Here is a 21177-nt window from a genome sequence, read left to right as displayed (position 1 = left end):
CCAGACTCTTTTCTGGATCAGCCTGCCTCCCTCAGTAGAAGCAGCCCTAAGTCAGTTCAAGGGAGTTCAGGCAACATATTCTTCACGATCCTTTCTCTAGTTAAGTCCTGAAGCCCTCCATCAGAGAATGCAGCATGCTATATTTTAATGGCTACTTCAGCAAGCATTTTGGAAGTAGGAGCTTGAAGGGTTGTTCAGAACACTACAAGAGTTATGTTGCTCAGTTTCTGCTGTAATTTCTTTCACCGTATTACTGAAGATGATACCACTTTTTAAAGTGGCATGCAAAAGGATACAAAGAAATGAACAGCTAAACAATACCACAGAAGACATAAGTACTGTGTTATGGAAAATACCTCAATGTAATTTGCTATGACAGAACTTTCCTAGAGGAGCAATTGACAAAATAAAGATTTCATTTAAACAATTGTTCAAGTTCATTCAATACTGAATTTTAATTGATTCATTTCTTCCATAACCAGCTTGGAATAGAGGTAGCTTTGAATTATCGATAAGAATTTTATTAACATGTAGTGTAAGTTAAGAGCTGCCATCTGTCTTTGCCAGAATGGTCTCATTCAATGGTAATCATATCTGCCAGAGCTTACTTCATTTAAAGCAAGCTTTTTTTATATACAAAAGAAATTTCGGTTTCTTCTCCTCTTAAAGAATTCACTGAATGCTCCACATGTTCTGATACTTTGTATCTAATGAATTAACAGTCCAATTTAAACCAACTCTTTCCATGAAGGAAAAATCCAACCAGACATGGGTATGTTGGGGCTTTTTTTTTTAATTATTTTATTTTACTTCTAATACTAAAACTAGTGAAATAAGTTTATTTATACTTATAGAGCTGACTTGACCACCTTCAGGTTAGATTAACGACTATAGCAGAATCAGAGACACATTTTTGATACTCCAGCAAACTAAAAGTTTATTTTGGTTCCCTTAATCCATGCTTCCGTGTTGAACTATATAGCACAACTTTAGTTCTGTCATTGAATCGAGTTAAACTCAGTGATACAGATTCTGAAGAGCTACTTTGATGAACTTAATCATACATCAAGTATACACAGGCTTTACACTAGCTCCAAATGCAAACATTTCAGCCTGACTATAACAGAATCTGAGATTCCAGTAACTCACTTCAGCATAAAGATCTCACTATTGACAGGAGCGGACCATCTCAGAAACAGGCTGAAAAATCTACTAGATTAGAAAGATAACAGCTCTTCACCACTGCAACATTACAGTGGTTACATGCGAGCACTGAATAAGAACATAACCTAAGAAAGGATACATGATGTCAGACAACTGCTTAGTATGTTGCTTGACAGTAAATACACACACTGCAATTTTTCAGGGAGTTTTCTCAGCACCCAGTGATCTGTGACACCAGGAGTACATAAACCAGAGTTAGTATAATTTTCCACGGCCCTCAGTAGATTCCTTTTCTGTAAATTCTTCCAATCCTTAAAGTCCTGTAAACAGTATAATATGCACAATATCCTGTGACAAGATTTGCATTTTAATTTTTTTTTGTGAGAAGCACCTTCTTTCAAACCTTCTCTTGTATGTGATATCTGTAGCTGTTACATGGGAGGAGGCAATAAACATCCTCATCCTGCCACACAGAGTTTTATAGCATTGTCATATGGCCCCAGATGTTTATATGCCTTCCCCTGAGCAGGCTGTCCCTAACAATCCACCAAACCAACAGCTGTGGTCACATGTCAGCTGACAGGCATACAAAGCACTGTTCTGAAGGGTGTGAGATCAGCATTTATTTAAATCCAGGATCAGGAGTTCACAGAATAAAGTCTTTTCATTCCACAAGCAAGCAGTCTGACAAGAGGGCTAACATTCACAACACCAGCATCTGCATTTTAAAGACAAACAGCATGTCCCCTCAGGGTTTTGGGCTTGGCTGTTTGGTTTTTTTGGTTTGGGATTTTTTTTTGTTTTGGTGTGTGTTTTTGTTTGTTGGTTTTGGTTTGTTTTTTTGTTTGTTTGGGGGATTTTTTTGTTTTGTTTTTTACAAATCCTTTAAGATGCCTCTTCCCAGAGGCTCACAAAGATCCCATGTGGGAAAATACTTCCCAAAAGCTCTTACATCAGCACAAAAAAAAAAAAAAAAAAAAAATCAAAAATGGAATTTCAAACAAATCAGCCCATGCTCAGTTTCTTACAGTCTTGTTGAAATAAACTCTGCAGTCAAATTTATTGATAGCCATTTTATGGAGCACAACTCTACTCATGCATTACACAGCAGGCATAGGGACATTAATTATGACAGGGGAATCCAAAACTTGAGTGCTTGAAAGTCAGGGACTGCAATATTAATTTCTCTGTCTACAGTTCTCCCCTATAAAACATATGAACAGATACACATACTTTTTATTTTATACATATTTGCTAAGGATAAGGGGATGAGATGAAGAAAAATGAGATCAAAACAATAAGAAAAAAAAAAGAACTGATCTGGAAAGTTCTAGCAGTAAAAGTAGATGACAAGGAGCTACAAAACTGCTATGAAATATTTGAGACATTGAGCTAAGAGTGCACACCCTCAGTCAATGACAGGATTGGTGTTGCCTCCTACTGTACTTCTGGAAGAGTGAATAAGTAAAACGCTAGACAGTGCCAATTAGAGAACATGCAAATGCATGTGCACACATAATAATATAAAATACACATTGTTATGATAACCTTAGTGACAGGATAGAACAAAATACGTGAAAGAATTGTAACAAACACTTGAAATTACAGAAACAAAATACTAAGAGAAGACAGAAGAACTTAAATATTGCTTATAATTAATGCTTCTAATTTACAGCTGAACACAGTAATTGAGAAGGAAGCTTCTTCACACCATCAGGTTTTTCCAATTTTTAAAATGACAAAAGAAAGCCTTTTTCACACATTAATGTGTTTTGAAAAATATGGAGAGGTTTTAATATCTGTTTAAGTATTTTTTCATATGAAATGCCCACTAAAGCAAATGATAACTTTTAATAGGTTTCCTCCAGTTCTGGGAATGGCAAATGAGGCAGTAAAGCATTGTTATGTACAGCTGAGACACTCAAGACCACACTTACTCACAGGAGTACACATGCTTTGTTGTAAAATCCTAATACCGAATTCCTTGCATCTCATCTGTAACAAATTTTAAAAAGCAGACTAGACTTAAATTTGCCACAGTAATATTATCACATTTAATTTACACAGCCTGTATATCTTATAGGATCCATTTGGTACCTTAAATGTTTAAACTTTTATTTAAGAAAACGTTATAAATATTTGAAGTTTCCTTCTGGAAAACTGACTAGTTTTCCCATTTCCATTATAAAAGAATTTTTAGAAAAAACATGAATCAAATAGACTCTCAAATAACGCAGTTACTGCCCTACTGTTTTTTAAATTATGCTAACAATGTAATCTCCTCTGGGACTAGTCTCAAGTTAAATTCAGCCCTACAGAAACATACACCACAAAGACTACACAACAATTATAAGCTTTAAACTGATGGATAAAATTGGCTGTAATATGTTGGCTCTAATGCTGTACTTCACATAAGAGACTCACTGCTCACAAGAGTCATTTTTTTTTTAATGTCCCAAATATTTAAGTTATGTTACAGTCAAATGTGGAAATGTGGTTTGGTTGGATTTTTTTTCAGTTCAAGACAAAGATTGTAGATTTTTTTCATATGATCTCTTAGTTGAAGAGAAAATCCACTTTCCTCAAAATGCATTTTCCTAGAAAGGTGGACTGCTACAGGGAAAAGAAAGAAAAGCTGAAAAATACAGACTGGTTTTGGTGACTTTTTTTCTTCCCTTCCCCCAAAACCCTAAATTTTGGAGGGAAGTTTTCAGTAGGAAGGGAGAGACGTTCTTGCCTTCGATTTTTACCTTCTGTTTCTGCCCAGCTCAGGTACCTAATCCCCCATTCTATGCACATGCCTCAGCCACCACAGTCCCAGTGGGGGAAGGCTCCAGCATGGCCTCAGCCCCAGTGCTGGAGGAGACTCCTTTATTTAGAGACTGGTGCCAGACCATCAGCTGAAAATTGCCAGACAATATAGTCACCTTCCCTCATCACTAAAAACCAGCAAGTATACATTTTTAATTCACTGCTTTTGGTAGTATTGATCTCTAATGTGTTTTAGTACTACACTGGAACATAAAGACTGCTAGCTTTAAACGGGACATAAGAGTTACCTGCAGAAACATTTGTCCTTCAACAGAAGGACAGCAACTTAAAAGCCTTTTATACGTTGGTGGAAAAGAGATAATTAAAAAGGAATTTGGTAGTACCTCACAGACATTTGTTTATGTGTATAATACATAAATGAAAAAATAAGTAGTTGTTCAGATATACTAGGATCATTGATTGATTACTCAAATACATTTAACAACAGATGAACTGACAGTATCATTTGAGGACAAAAATATGAATTTGCTAAAATAATGAACACTTTTCAAGGCTTTTTATAAATTCGGTTTTAAGACAGTGCTACATGTTACTTGTTGCATAGGGAATTTATTGAGTTATAGCAGACAAGCATATCTGAATTACAAAAAGTCTAACTTTTCAAATGGGATTAATCATTACCCCACTAAAACCCTGTAGTCTTTCATTTTTGTACTAAGAGCATTAACTAAAAACATAATTTGATGCAAAAAGTAATACTTTTTCTTATCTGTAATGGATTAAATAATTTCCATAATCCACATTTCTGCAATTATTATGCATTGTCATAAACGACATCGCACTGGCAGCCTGAAATTGGTCACATATTTGTGTAATGAGGGGCAAGATGTCTGAAACTTCAGAGTAGCCCACCCTGTTAAAGGGTTCAAAACTAATCTTTTTTCCAGAGTCTTCTTGTCAGAAAAAGCTGCCAACAATGGTCTCTAGGATAACAAATTCTATTTCATCCATTTTAACACCTGTAGGCCTTGTGCAACTAAGTTTATTACCCATTCAAACTCCATACAAATCTTACATTTGAATTGTCTCTGCACATTGAATTCAAGAGGTTTGATGGGCTCGTATCTGCTTCATGCTGTTCGCACCATTGCGCTATAGCAAGATAAAAAAATATCAACTAAAAATTTATATTAACATGCTTCAGAAACTTTCAAATCACCACCTGTTCTCCTTACAAAGTCTTGACAGTTATTAATGCAAGTGAATATCCAATTTTCTTAACTTCCTGGTTATAATACTTGCTGTGAAAAAAAGGACAACTGGAACATAGAGGGTAGGCAACTGCACAGACTCTAATAAAGGTAAAGAAAACTTAAAACTTGAACCTGTTTTAAGGCAACAATCATCCTCTGATTTTAGCTTCACATACGCAAAGAACTTTCCTAAAAAAGACAGGGACAAAACCAGAATACACAGAACACATGCACAAAGTAGGTGACATTGACTCACCTTAGAGTAACTGATACAAATATATCTTCAACACTGTGATAAACTCAGTATCGTTTGTTCACCAAACCTAAAAACTTACATTTCCACAAGAAGGCAACTGCTTAACAAGAGGTGGCAAGATGGCCAACATTTTACTGTGTAAACAAGATATGCATGATTGTGCAGGCAAGACTAGGCCGCAAGGTCAAGTTATGTAGACAAAGTATAATAAATTGTGAAAAGACTTGAAAGAAAGAAACCTTGACCCCAAGACCACTGGCAATACTAGTGTTTAAGATATTCATTTGTAGAATTTTAAGGGTGTTTGTTTAGTACTGCCAGAGTTTTAGAGATACCTATAGCACTTGGATAAATATTTTGAGAAAGTGTTAGATGAAGAATCCTTATAGAATTTACTAACTCTTTAGAAAAAGGGGGGGGGACTGAGTGAAAGATATAGTACTAATTAACTAGTAGTAATTCAGAACCTAAAAGACAGGCCTGATAAAAAATGGACGAAGCAAGAAGTCTTGAGGCATTGACAAAGACAGCTCCTGATAACGAATAAAAGAAGGCCTTGAAAAGCAGCTGAAACCAACCCTGCAGTCTGGACAGAGACAAAAACAAAAAAGAAAAACTGAGTCTGCGCAAGGACAAAAAGTTACTTGAAGTGATAAAGAAGAATTTGCAGCCTTCATCCTTAAGACCCTCAGCGACCACCACCACAAAGCATTGCGCAAGTGCAGTTAGGAGGTGTTTATGAAAATGACTTCTTAAAGCTAATTTTAATACAAAGCGGGGATAGGTTATGCATATGTATAGGCGTATTAAGAGATCTTATGATTATGTAAAAAGTACCATATATATTTGAGAAGGCCGCTGCATTGGGTGCGCGCCGTCGGTGGAGTGAGACTCCCGGGCCGCCCAGCGCTGTTTTGCTTGCTTCCGCTTGCTAATAAATACTTCAAATTTGAATTGACTCTGTCTCATGTCAATTTTGTGAGGTCAACTTATAATAAACACATCCAAGGGTATTCCAGATTTTGAATGTGTATTCCACATGTGACTGGATTATTTTGGCCAATAGCACGTAACAGCTCAAGTCTGTGGCCCTGTTGTTCTTCTGCCTTTCCTTCTGACTAGACATTAGTAAGACCAGTATGCCAACTAAAATTCACTGTAATCCAACATAGTAGCAAAAGGCAGCATTTTGCTGAACACATAAATGTAACTAAGACACGAGAATGTAAAATATGTAAATAGAAGTTCAGCAAATTTTATAAACTCATAGCTTCCTGCTTTGAAAAGCTATTAGATTTAATAAGCTTGTATTTTTCTCCCTAACAAAACTTTCATTACATGACAATTAAGACCAAAATAAGAGCTCATACAGACCTCAAGACCACAGGAACTCATTGTTGTTGTTTGGGGGTTTTTTGCTGGGTTTTATTTTTTAAGTGGTATGCAATTGTTTCTGTAAATTTGTTTCTACTTTAAGTGTGCTGAAAGGCTCAAGGGTAGCAGAGGGGGCAAATGCACTTTTAAGCAATAACGCAGATAATTTTACCTGTCCAGTATTTCATATTGATTTTATACTTCTGCCTTATTCTTAAACTTTCTCAGTGTCAATTTTCAGTGGCAAAGAAAAACTTCATTACAATTTTTAGAAAAACACAGTTCCATACCATCAGCTGGAGTTATAAATAGATGGAATACAAACAACTAAACCACCACTGACCTGCATTACAAGCCAGATCTTCTAGAACTGAGTTATGTAAAATTGTCAGTCTTACTGGTAAACAGACTCCAGTTGCACCTTTCAGTACAGCCAAACCATTAGGATTCCCACCTCCTTAGGAACTTCATGATTATAGTGACAATAGCATGTATTCCAGTTCATTAGAGTTGAGCCATTCATGCAAATACTTACAATATTCCTACACACCCACCTGAGCAACTAAAATAACATCTGCATGACAGTTCATCAATAAGTGAAAAAATGCACAGGAAAATCCACACCTTTCAAGCACAACTGGTACTGGAATCTCTCTATTTATCATCATTTATCATGAATGATAGATTTTAATGGTATGTATGTTATTGGCATCATCCAGGGTAACAGTTACCTCACTCAAAAAAGGCTAAATGTTATTTTGCATTAATAAACTTGGATAACAGCATATTGTTCTGTAGATCTTGGGATTTAATGTGTTCTGACCTTGTACCATAAGTTAAAGACAGTAAGAGCGGAAAAAAAGAAACCTCAAATTGTGCACTTACTTATTCAACGTGAGGTCAAGGATGAATTTGGAGCCAAAGGCCTCAATCTGGAAACTTGCCTGGGCCAGATGTACAGCCTGTAAACATGAACACACAGGAGTACTATACAGTTTTGCAGAACATTTAAAGTTGTCAAAAGAATCACTGAGCTTTATATGGAACAAATATGTGACAAACACCTGTGAAAAACAAAGTTATGGAAAACATGCTTATTTTCATCAATCTCATAAGCATATGAAAAGCTTTGCCCTTGTACCAACTTCTGATTCAAAAAGATTTGCTTTTTTAGAGGGTAAAGGAAAAAAGAGAAGTAAATGGTACCTGAAAAGCATGGTTTCAAATACACACTCATTCCTAACAAAAACAAGAAAAAATTCACATAAATTATATTTTGCCATAACCAGATGGCAATGTAACAAAAGTGTAAGTAGTGTAGTATACTGTTCTTTTAATTATGTTACTACATTCACTTTAAAAGGTCTGAAATAATTAAAGTATTTGTAATACACGCCTTCAAATATGAAAATCATGGCAAGGCTTGTATTACATGTTATGAAAGACTCCTTCAAAGTAATCCCTTCACAATTAAAGACTTTGTACTTGGCATTGTAGCCAAACCAGTGTACAGAAGACTGATGCTGCTCAACATACAACAAAAAAAATAACATTAGCTTGTCTCGTATAGTTAACTTTAACTTTAAGGATATTCAATTTTTGTCAGATATATAAATTGTGTTATTTTCTGTACTGTTGTAACTGAAGCCAAAGACACTTAAAACACGCTCATGCTCAAGGAGAAGATAAAAGATGATCCAAGAATTTCTTTTTGTGAAGACAAGAGACTTTTCCAGCATGGTGAAAAAGATTAGATCTGAATTTCATAGAACCTCTTCCCTGATAGTGTTCTAATTAAATCATGCTTACTTATACACTAATTTGATACAGTAATAATATTCCAACTTTATGTAATTATTAAATCTAAGCCATTTAATCAAAGGAAAAAAAATACTGTTTTTTATTAAACACAACAATGAATCTTCAGGTATGTCACAAAAACTATATAAAGTTTAGCTAGTTTATGGCATTACTTAAATAACATGAAGGTTAGATTTTATAGCCTACAAGGCCTACAATTTTGTTATCTTCTGGAAATTTTTCCATAACGGATAAATTCTTTATGTTCCTCTTCTATTCTTGCACTCCACAGAGCAGCACTGATTTTCATCTTATTTCTCAGCAAAGGTATCCATCATCTTTCATAAAACCCTTCAATACAATTTTTAAAAACTATTTCTAAAAGTTGCTATAGTGACTAAAATCAGCTGTGATGTTTCCTGTGTTAGTTTATCATTCTTTGCTCCCAGAATTATCATTTTCCTTTCAAAAGGGTCACAGAGCTTTGTTGTCAAGATTCTTTTAAAAAAGCATGTAGTTACAAAATATTTTAAAGATCTTTAATATCATTAAACAGTCTCTTACCTAAAGGCTGGGTTTTGTTTATTAAAAAAATACAATAACTTTAAACAAGAATTTTAAAAATAATATTCCTAGGTGCTATCTAAAATAATATGGAAGCAAACCAGTATCAAGCTTTCTCTCTGACACATTTTTGGTAAAGGAATATTAATGATTGTCTCCCTGGTTTACCGATGCACTGAGATAACACTGGTCTAGCAAACTGAGTTTACAGCTGCCCTGAATCACCAGGGTAAAACAGTTTAAGTATAAAGATAAACAGATGACTTGAAGGAGAGAATTTGCATCAAGAGAGAATCTGAGACAATCTGCAAGGATGAAAGCTAGCATACATATTAAAAAAAAAAAAAGTATAGAATCTCAGTTTAAATGCATGCCTCGTAGGAGAGGCTTTTCAGCCCCTGCTCCACTTTTTTTGCACAGTGAAACTGAGGAACAAGTGTCACAAGGAGCTTTTCAAGCACCTTTTTGTGACAAAAATGTTTTCATTTGTTTTCAATATGAATGCATATTAATTTAATTAACAAAAATACATGAAAATTTGTTGCAGGAAAAGGGTTGTAATTAGTTTTATCCCTTAAAGATTCCACTTAAAGCAGTAGCTCTTGTAACTCTGAGTCTCCATCATATGTAACATTTACCTAAAATTATGTCTCTTTATATATATGCCACAAACAAGACTTCAATATTAACTATCTGGAAGTTTAAAAGAGCATGTTCTATTCCATTAAGATCATTCTGAAACATGAGAAATGAGAACTACAGAATTTCTTGGAGTACCTACTTTTATTATGGTTTTATATATATCTATACCTCAGTTTGGAAGTTTTTCCAAGCATCTCCTGCTTGAAGACAAACATGGTAATTTTGAGTATATTGCATTTTTATATACAAACCATGAAGATTGAGTCTTTCCTTTAAGATAACGTTATCATTTACAGGACTATGACATAACATTCCTGACACATGTAACATGGCAAAAAGTGACTGCCCAATCAGGATTTACTCAGTGTAACATAGCATTAGTGACATTTACAAGTCATTTAAGAAAAAATACTAACTACCACTGATCCCAAACACTATACTTAGCCAAGCTGAGCAAAAAAGTAACATCAAAAGTGACTTTTCCAGGGTTAGTTTAGAAACAAAAATACACTCTTTCTTTTCAGTTTGCTAAGTGCAGCATTTCTTTCACTTCTCCTAACAGACTACACATTACTTAAAATGTGTATTCTTTGAAACACCTTTTAGAACAAGAGCGGCATCAAATCTAAATAATCACCCGCACAAGGGAGATACCCAAGTATTTTGTTTTCCACTTTAAACTTTTTTTGTTTCTGTCAGTACTGGTTTTACGACTGACAATTCCAAACCAACTAAATAAGCCAAATTCTTGAATATCTTTCCTTTCAGGAAGATTTAAGCTAATTAACTGATTGAGAAAATGCTTAAGTGTGGAGGATGACGTACCACTTTAAATAATAAAACACACTTCAAAAGCAATGATGGTGTACTGAAACATGCCAAAATCCTGGAACTTCAGCACAAGATGTCATAGATACTAAAAATGAACATGTATAAAAAACCCTGGATAACCTCAAGATCAGAAACTCCCATCAAGGACTACTAAATTCAAAGATAAGTTCTGGTTCCCAGAAGAACCTGAGCCAGAAATTGCTGGAATCTGGGAGGCAGCACCCCCTGACTGTTGCGCTCCTGTATCCATCCCTAGGCATCCACTACTGATTGTTCTCAGGAACAGCTAGATGGTTGTCTAGTCTGATCTGATATAGCTCTTCTTTTGTCCAATCAAGCCCATACATGTACATCATCCTTTAGGTGTGTAAGCCATCAGCCATGTATTCTTTATCTTTCTGCAATTTAAAATTATTTAAATTAACTTGCATTCTCAGTCTACGATACTATAGAAAAAGTTCATCTTGTAGGTTTAGATATAACATGATTGCTATTTCTGAAAACAATTACTTCTGCAGATAAAAACACCACTTGCTACCTATTACTGTGCCTCACTTAACAGATGTAGCTTGTACACATAAGCAAGTGCTGCAAAGCAGCTGACACTAGTTTGCTACCCTGCAGTACGGCATCTTCTCCACCAGACAGCTCAAACCATTGGTTACAAAAAGAACACTGGATTTTAAATCCCTGCAGTTTAGCAAAAACACTGTTTTGAATTCTGGCTAATATGATACACCACTGCTGCAGCAAAATACAGATTTTTTTTTAAGCCAGTTTAATAATAGATAACCATCTGTGGGAAGTCGTAAGCCAGAAATCAGGTGAAGGTAATGAGACTAAAGTATTTAATCCTGAAACTGACATTTTTCCTGTAACAAGTTAGCACAGAAAGCTATCAGTAAGTTGTCACTAGATGTTTTAGCTGTTACAACTGTCAGGTACCACCATGACTAGAGGAAGTATTTCAGGAAAGTATCTGTGGAATTCTGTTATACAGCTTACCATTTCACAGTATTCTCTTATCAGCTACTATGTAATACAATGCCTGCAGAGTAATATGAAATACAGTGTTCTTCCAATTGTCATAGAAACACAAATTCAAACAAGAATATAATGTAGATTAATATATATTTTGAAAAATACATATGGGCTAGATATCTTACCAGGTGTTTTCACAGGAAAAATATTAACCATCACCTTCCTGTAGCACTTGCATACATGCATACATTCACACTTGTAAGAGTATTCTTTACTTAGATAAACAGGAGACCAAGTTTCTTTGTACATATTTGTTTATCATTTAAAAACCTCTGCAGAGGTTCCCACTTTGACAGCTATAAGTTACTCCAATGGCAAAGCTGCAAAATTACATAAAGTTTTTCTGCAGCAAAGAGTTACTGATGACATATAGAGGAGGAGGTTGAAGAGAGGGTCTGAGTCTTTAAAATTCTTCCTGACCCTAAACCCAAATTTTAGAGAGAGAAAAAAAAAAAACAACCTATGCCAAATGCAATAATGTGTTATCCCTTCAAAAATATTATGTTCTGTCACAAGTCTTTAAACAAAAGTAAAAGCATTATTTAACTGACTGATAGTACCTATGAGTCTTTTGCTATATTCATACAGTTATGATCTCCAAGTGACAAGCTCATTGCTTTTAGAAATCTATTTTTGCATATAGTTCTGCTGACTAAAATAATGGCCAAAAGCTGCATCTCTTGTTTCAGTAGCTGAGCAAGGGGTTTCGTCACTCCCATTTTGGAATTACAAACCTAAGTCCAATTTAGATGGATTTTGCACCATTAAAACATTTTTTTAACTATGCCTTCATTCTGATAATAAAGTTTTTTTTTAAATAAAGTTTTGTCACAAATCAATGTGACTTATTATGTATTAGTTCCTTACTCTCCTTTTACTTTGTTTGCCTATCCTCAGACTTCATACAGAAGCCACGCTTCTTTCATGTTTGAAAAACATCTCCTATATGGCACATATGCCGAGATAACCTTCCACTATTCAGTGGAAATCATAGAATAGTTTGGGTTGGAAGGAACCTTTAAAGGTCATCTAGTCCAAACCCCCAGCAATAAGCAGGGACATCTTCCACCAGACCAGGTTGCTCAAAGCTCTGTCCAACCTCACCTTGAACGTCTCCAGGGATGGGGCATGTACCACCTCTCTTTGGGCAATCTGTTCCAGCCTTTCACCACCCTCAGCATAATAAAAAACTTCTTCCTTATATCTAGTCTAAATCTACCGTCTTTTAGTTTAAAACCATTACCCCTCATCCTATTGCAACATGCCCTACTAAAAAGTCTGTCCCCATGTTTCTTATAAGCCCCGTTTAAGTACTGAAAGGCCACAATAAGGTCTCCCTGGAGCCTTCTCTTTTCCAGGCTGAACAACCCCAACTCTCTCAGCCTGTCCTCATAGGAGAGGTGCTACAGCCCTCTGATCATCTTTGTGACCCTCCTCTGGGCTCATTCCAACAGGTCCATGTCATTCTTACGTTGGGGGCCCCAGAGCTGGATGCAGTAGTCCAGGTGGGGTCTCACCAAAGCAGAGTAGAAGGGGAGAATCACCTCCCTCAACCTGCTGGCCACACTTCTTTTAATGCAGCCCATGATGCGGTTGGCTTTCTGGGCTGTGAGCCTATATTGCTGGCTCATGCTGAGTTTCTCATCAACCCACACCCCCAAGTCCTTCTCCTCAGGGCTGCTCTCAATCCCTTCATCCCCCAGCCTGTATTGATACCAGGGGTTGCCCTGACCCAGGTGCAGGACCCTGCACTTGGCCTTGTTGAACCCCATGAGGTTCACACAGCCCCACTTCTTGAGCCTGTCCAGGTCCCTCTGGATGGAATCCTGTCCTTCAGGCATGTCAGCCACACCACTCAGCTTGGTGTTGTCTGCAAACTTGCTGAGGGTGCACTCGATCCCCCTATGTCATTGATGAAGATATTAAACACTACTGGTCTCCATATGGACCCCTGAGGGACACCACTTGTCACCAATCTCCATCTGGACATTGAGCCATTAGACCAGTACTCTCTGGATGCGACCATCCAACCAATTCCTCATCCACCAAACAGTCTACCCATCAAATCCATACCTCTCCAATTTAGAGAAAAGGATGTTGCGGGGGACCATGTCAAAGGCCTTAGAGAAGTCCAGATAGATGACATCCGTAGCTCTTCCCTTGTCCACTGATGTAGCCACTCCATCATAGAAGGTCACTAGGTTGGTCAGGCAGGCTTGCCTCTGGTGAAGCCATGCTGTCTGTCTCAAATCACCTCTCTGTCCTCCGTGTGCCTTAGCATAGCTTCTAGGAGGATCTGTTCCATGATCTCCCCAAGCACAGAGGTGAGGCTGACAGGTAGGTAGTTCCCAGGGTCCTCCTTTCCACTCTTTTGAAAAATGGGTGCAATGTTTCCCTTTTTCCAGTCAGCAGGGACTTCATCTGACTGCCATGAAATAAAGCATTTCATACTGAAACAGCATACGTAAATGTCACAGCAGAATGTAAAAACTCATGCTTAAAATATACAGGATTTCAGAAAAGTTCCTGTTGATGATTTGTTTCTGGTCTTTAACAGCGGTTACCTTGACGCGCTTGAACCTCAAGCCTTGAAGACTGCTCTTTGAAAGAATGGTTGTCAGCATGTGAACAAAGGCTCAGGCCTACCTCTGAAAGCAATCCTACTATTGCTCTTTTAACCCCAGGAGCCAGAACCCACCATTCTATCCCAACATGACAATATTTACACACCCATCCTTAGTGACACTGGCCTCTAAAATCATATCCCTCTCGGGGTTTTGTTCATAAGACTCTACAAAGTAGCATATCCATACCTTGGACCACTTTCCTGCAGCACCCAGCTTCCCACAAATGCTAGAAAACCTATAAACTTCATTTTTTTAAATTTCAGAACAAGGCTTAACAAGTGCAAGTGTTGCACTACCTAACACTTAGGAACTGAAACCTTTTATAGGTTATCACTGAAAGCTCATGAGAGGACCCAGAAATGTATTTTTTTTTTTAAAAGGATTTAAAAAGTTTTAGAAAAATCATGACTCACATTTCAGCTAGGAAACCAAGATGTAGATCTGCTTGAGGAGAAGTTGGCATAAGGAATATGGCCTTTTACGCCAAGAAACCAAAGAAGATAGGAAGACCAATTTCAACCCTCCTGTTAGTCAGTAACTACTGAAGACGCAGAGTCCAGATAAGCCTTTTGCATTAGTATAAATTCAATATAGAATAGAAAAAAAGACAAAGTACACAAAATCATCCATTTTCAAGTAGAGTAAACTGAAGTGGCACCACAGAAAATTCTGAAAAAAATATAAAGCCAGCTGAAATACTACAGAGATTCTCCAACAGTCTTAAATTTATACTCATAAGCCATGTGAAGTTCATTCATTATTTTGATCAGTTTTTATTACATGGGGATTAAAAGCAAAGACCTAACCAAAGATAGGCAAGGAAAGGGAAGACAATAATTAATGCCTAGGATTTTTGTCTGGATTTTAGTAAGAATTCACATGATGCCACCTCTTGGGAGGTTGTTAACCATGATCTTTCATCTTTTACAAAACAGGCCTGCTTTTTCTTCAACACCACCCTCCTTTGCAATGGCTGGGATACAGTTGTTTTCCTGTCATATTAAGGACGCTTTCCCTCTCAACTTCTGTATGCTACATACCAAAATTACATAAAGGACTGAGACAGCACTGTATCTCAACCTTTAAAGCAGGGCAACATAGTAGAAAAAATAACGTTCAGCCTGGCAGGAATAATTTCTTTGTTTAAATGACAAACAGCTGAGCTGCACAGAAGCACCTGGAGTTTTCACCCCACAAAAAATAGCCCAAAAATGAACATAATTTTTTTGGGGGGGTGGAACTGTCTTCACTGTCAAAACTACCATCACACTTTTTTTTTTCCCCAGTCATTGGGGTCTCCAAAACAGTTTTCTTAACACCTCCATCCTCCCCAGAATTACACTAACAGCTTAGAATTATGCATGAAAACATTGCCTCTTTACAGCTTCTGCGAACTTATGATTCAATGCTCTAAAAACAGTTAGAAACCATCCAGTAGATACAGCCTTCTTTTATATGCATCTAGCTATTTTCCATTCAAAATTTGGTAAGATTGCCCTGAGCTGTGTTTCTCTGGCAATCCTATTATCTTGAGATCACATCTTGTGTTGCAAGATTTTTCCCTCTGCTGGCCACCACAAGGACTTGCTCCCTTTTGTGACAAGTAGTGTCCCGTACGGTCTTCCCGCTGGGTCCTAACAATCGTGTATATGCAGTCTGCAAAAATGAAGCAAAGCAGTCATCTGGTTCAATAAAGAGATCACCAGTTCATTCAAAATGCTACCTCCATCTGCAAAAGTTTAGAAAGACAGAACCAAAGAAAACAGATGACTCAGACCTCTTCAGCAAGTTTAAGGATTCTTGTGAGCTTCTTCAGTGTGTTTTTATAAACAGATGCTTATTTTTGAGCATTTAACACTAAAAATATTTTCAAAACCTGCTAGCCTTTAATATGACAACAAGGAAACAGGTATAGAGGTTTCAGTCTTCAAGCACCAAGTACTTAAAGTATGCTTTTTTTAAGAGCACAATGAGCAAATAGATTATACACTAGAACTTCATCCACCTTGGAGATAGACCACTTCACTTAGTCAAAACTATGGTGAACATTCCTTTTCTTTCAACAGTGAGAAAAAGCTTCTTGGAAGAATACGAAGGAATGAGGGAGATTCTACCAACAGTTTAAATCACATACACCCTCTCATTACGATGGCATTTCACCAGATTCAAAAGGGGATAAAGAGAATCAGTGCTAAGAAAGCAATTTATTATTTAAATTTTGGTTCTGTGGTATACTGTTTTTTCCTCCAGCCCTTCATCTCTACATACATTTCATGAAGAAGGTTGCAGACCCTTACTTTTAGGAAGAGACTTTAAGAAATAAAATATTTTAAATCATTTTACATAATTACATGTAATTTCTTCCCACATGCACAGTTTCCTCTACTCTTCCCCCTCTCCTTAGAGTGACTCAGCATTTCTGAGGTATTCAGGTCTAATCCCACAAAATATCCATATGGCTTATATTCTTCTGGCCACTATAATGAAGTTCCACAGAAAGGGGTCTATTGAATAATATCCAGAGTCAGGGAGTATATCCACATCATATGCCTATAAAAGATATATTAAGGCTGATAAGAAAATACAGGTTAAAGGATATATGGTTCCAAGAACAGTAAAAAAAAAAAAAAAATGGTATTTTTCTTCCTCATCTGTCCACTGTGTATGTATATAAGGTCATCATATTTGTCTTTACTTTTTTTCATGTTCAAAAAAAATCAATCCTAAATATAGATTTATTTCTTTATCTAACTATAAAGGTATTTTGGTTATTTCTTTTTATTACCGATGTGGAACACAGCAAAATGTCACAACTAAGATTTATTACAATATAGCATTTATTTTAATTCTGGGAAAGGATAAAAGCAAGTATATAAAATTCCCTGCTCTTTCCCCCTCCCCCCGCAAAAAAATCAAAGCCCTCATGTATCTTTCACAATCCAACTGCATTCTGTTTTCCTTTTACATCCTAGGCAGACTTCCCCCCACAATTATTGCTCTACAGAGATGATTATAGTGAATGTTAAACAGAACAAAATAACCAAAATATTTGTTATTATATTATCAGTAAAATAGATGGAAGGACAAAGAAATTACTTCATGTAAGGAAAGACACTAGGTGCAAGTTGGGGGGGGGGGGGGGGGGGGGGGGGCGGAGCAGGAAGCCTTCTATGGTGCTCTAGAAGCAAGACATGCAAAAATCAATCCAGACAAGGAACATAATCAACCCTTTCCTTCAATTAAATGGATCAAAGCAATAGAAGGTTCATGCCAGAAGAATGAAGCCAACATAATGTCACTGTCCATGAAGCCCCAAGCTTAAAAGAACCATTCTATGGGAAAAACTGCAGCATTAGCATTCCCTATGCTTAAAAGGGACAAAGTGAGTAGAAAGGAGATCCACTTTACGCAATACTCAGCAGCAAGCATACCCAAGGAAATCAATACCAATTCTGTCAGCACTGATTTCCGCAGAGCTTTACCCCAACAGGTAGAGATAAGGTAGGGCACAGGAAGGATAGGGAACAGCAGCAATGTTCTTGTGGGAACACTGGGTAAGTAAAGAGATTGGCGGACATTCTCCTCTGTGGATTCCCAAGAAAAAAAACTCATGTAGAAACATGGAGGAAGCACTATTCCCAAAAGTAGGTCTGCAAGCACTTGCAAATCCCTTTCTTCCCATAACCCTCCCCAAAGACAGGAACAGAAAGTCCCTAGCAGTTAAGTTTATTTAAAAAGTGATCTCATTTTAAAGGGGTATTAGTTCTGAATGTAGTATTCTCTTAAGTAGCTCCAGTTTCCAACAATTGAGCAATTTTTCTGTGCCACCCATAACACATTGGTGTATTTAGATGCATCCAAAGGCACAGACTGGTATCCAAGCTCAATAAGCTAGGAAGCAACATTTCTTCACATTAAAACATCTTTTTTTTTTTTTTTTTTTTTTTTTTCAAAGATTATACAGTGCTTCCTTACTAATTCCACATCTGAAATGGCACATAATATCATCAAAAGCATGTACAATTCATAATAAACTCACTTTCTAAAATTTCAAAAGAAATGCAATTCAATAGGTAGGAACTGCATTATAGCTAAGTCCTTCAGTAGTATCATAGACACTGATCTGCTTTGCTGTCTCCCTTCTCTACCATGACAATCTCTTCCTATACAAGCCATCTTTACCATCATTTTACCTTTTTAATCTGTGGGAAGAAAATATTTTTTTAATAAAAAATTACAAAAATAGGATGGACTCATTTTAAAGGGTGCCTCCTAAGCAATATAGTTTAGGTTTACTTCTTTACCATGTTATTTCACAAACCAAAGTTTATTCAATCCCGTGCAATTTCAGGAAAAAAGAAAACCAGCTATCTGCATCTATACAAAATGAAATATTAGATCTTGTCATTAAAAATGAAAAATGCAGATATTGCTTGACAAAAACTGATAACACTTCACAGTGGTGTTCATTGGTCATACACTGGCAGGAAACCAATACTGCATTTATTAGGTAGTGCATGATACACTCAAAGCCAAGTAACTCATGCTGTAAGTTCAGGATTCTAAAGAAACTCCCTATGCAGGCATTTCTGCAGTCTAGCACTATTTTGGAAGAAGCATTTTGTTGACAATGGTATACCACGTCAAGACACTGGAATCTATGCTGATCAGACAAGTCAAGTTTACATAATTCCCATTCATTTTATCTACATTTCAGCTTCTGAACCATCCTGAAATTCGAAATAATTATTTTTAAATTAACACAAGGGAAATTACAGTCTTGTTTAATTACATGTCCTCCTTTAATTCCTAAAAATGGTAGTAACGACCATCATTACATCTTGAAGATCTACAGAATAAAACATTCAAACACAGTTCCACATCACATATTATCATTCTGAAAATTCTGCAGATAAGCCTCTTTTTACCCTACCTTGTCGTGTTTCTGCTGGTGCCTTGCCCTAGTATCCAGGATATGGTAAGGGGTTTCAGAGTCTCTGTTGATGTAATAGATTAGTCTTGAAGGCAGTGTGATTTCTTTCTGGATTGCATTGCTGTAGCTGTTATTTTTACTGTTACTGCTTTTGTTCTGTTGAAATGTACTCTCTTCATCTGCCAGTACTCCCTCTATACCGCCTGCCGTTTCATTCCAATGCAGGTCTGAGGAAGAAAGATATGCCAGCCATAAATTAGATGGCAGAATGTGTTTATTTCCATTAAAAAGCTACATATTTAGCTTGCAGTATTCTAATATTTTATTAATCACTCGAGCAAACAAAAAGATAGCTTACTCATTGAGCTAGATCTGATTCGTTTTTCACACATAAGATGGTTTCAGAAATAACATTATTTATTTAAATGCATATACGTTTTCATATGAAGTCATGGATTATAAATATTTTAATGCTTCTCAACCTCCAAGAAGAAAAAAAAAAAAACCTTAATGGATATTTAGTTACCCCCACACCCTCTTTGATAGCTGTTCTCTCTCAAAGACACACACACAAAAACAAATATACATCTACAAAAAGCTAAGAATACTCCCCGTGTTCCTAAGACAAACTGAATTCAGAGTCCATGCGCACTGAATGCTGATCAGTTCCTTTTACATAATAGGAAGTTTTCTACATCTCTCTTTTAACTTTGACAAGAGCCCTTTTCTTCAGTGGCAGCTTTTCAGATGAAATCCTGTATCCTTCCTCATTAAAATTTCAAGATACAATCAACAAGCTAAGTAACAATAACAGCAATAACCTGATCCACAAACCGACTATATTCGGCATTCCACATCACCTATATGAAATCAAATGCAAATAAACAAAAAGCACACACAAAAATCCAACCCCAAACATATTAGCTTCCCAGTCAGATCCCCGTACACACGCATCCTAACACACGCAAAAAACACCTAAGCCTTTTTTTGTCGCATACCTCACCACCGTATTTCTACGCACTCCATCCTCTACCTAAAACACTGCAACACCAGCTTCAGAAGAACAGAGGGTGAAACCTCACGTTTCTCTTTTTTGTGTAAGCAAGCAAGCCAAGGAAACATTTTTTGAGCCCCATTCTCCCATACGCCGAAAGAGACACGTACACAAAGCTGCAAGGGGCGGAGGAAGAAATCGTTCAGGGGAAATGGATGTATGTTACAGAGGTTTGTCACCCAGGGCGGAGGCTGGGGGCCAGGGGAGGACGGGGACCGAGGGGCAGCAGACGCCTCACGCACACGAGCACACCACACGCCCCGTCATACCCACCGGCGGCCGCTGCAGCCGCGCGGGCCGGGGGGCAGGAGGAGCCATGGAGGAGCAGGAGCAGCGAGACGAGGCGGCCGAGGAGCGGCAGGAGCGTGGGGCGGCAGGCGGCGGCGGCGGGGAGGCAGCGGCCGCAGCGAAGCTGCCGCAGGGAGATGCTGCCGGGCGGCTTCATGGCTCATAGCGCCCCGGGGCGGCGCGGGGGGCGGCCGGCCGGGGGGCAGCGCGGCGCCCTCACCCCGCGGGCTGTGCCCGTGGGAGGGCGGGGGTCCGGGCGGGCAGCGGCCGGAGGCGGAACGAGGCAGGCGGCTCCTCACGGCGGCACCCGCCCGTCTGGCTCCTCTCTCCACCGTTACGGGAAGCCGTTACCTCAGCGCAAGGGCGGGCAGCAGCGCGCGCGCACCTTCCCCTTCAACCCCCGCCCGCCTCCAACCGCCAACCCCACGGCAGGCGCACGCGCGCCGACCTCGTCCCACGGCGGGCGCGTGGGATGGGGCGGGGCCGCGCGGCCGCTGTCCGTCGTGCTGCTGCCGCGCCGCCGCCGCGGGGGGGGACGGGACACACGCACACGACACCCTCGCACCCCTCCACCCTCC

The 21177-nt window shown here is 38.0% G+C and overlaps 1 protein-coding gene across 1 annotated transcript in view; it reads right to left on the bottom strand.

Moving 5' to 3' along the window:
* Nucleotides 1-20756, bottom strand: part of ADAM23 (ADAM metallopeptidase domain 23) — a gene marked incomplete at its 5' end in the record, with an annotated part of 76495 nt that extends 55739 nt beyond the window's left edge. Inside the window, 3 exon segments of the mRNA XM_082484453.1 lie at nt 7705-7781; nt 19258-19484; nt 20585-20756. Of these exon segments, the coding sequence (XP_082340579.1) occupies nt 7705-7781; nt 19258-19484; nt 20585-20756 (476 nt within the window).
* Nucleotides 20757-21177: the final 421 nt, after the last annotated feature.

Source organism: Vanellus vanellus (assembly GCF_965231255.1).
Source record: "Vanellus vanellus genome assembly, chromosome: 5".
NCBI lineage: Eukaryota > Metazoa > Chordata > Aves > Charadriiformes > Charadriidae > Vanellus > Vanellus vanellus.
The sequence above is the reverse complement of the archived record's forward strand: the minus strand, read 5'-3'. Positions and strand labels throughout refer to the sequence as shown.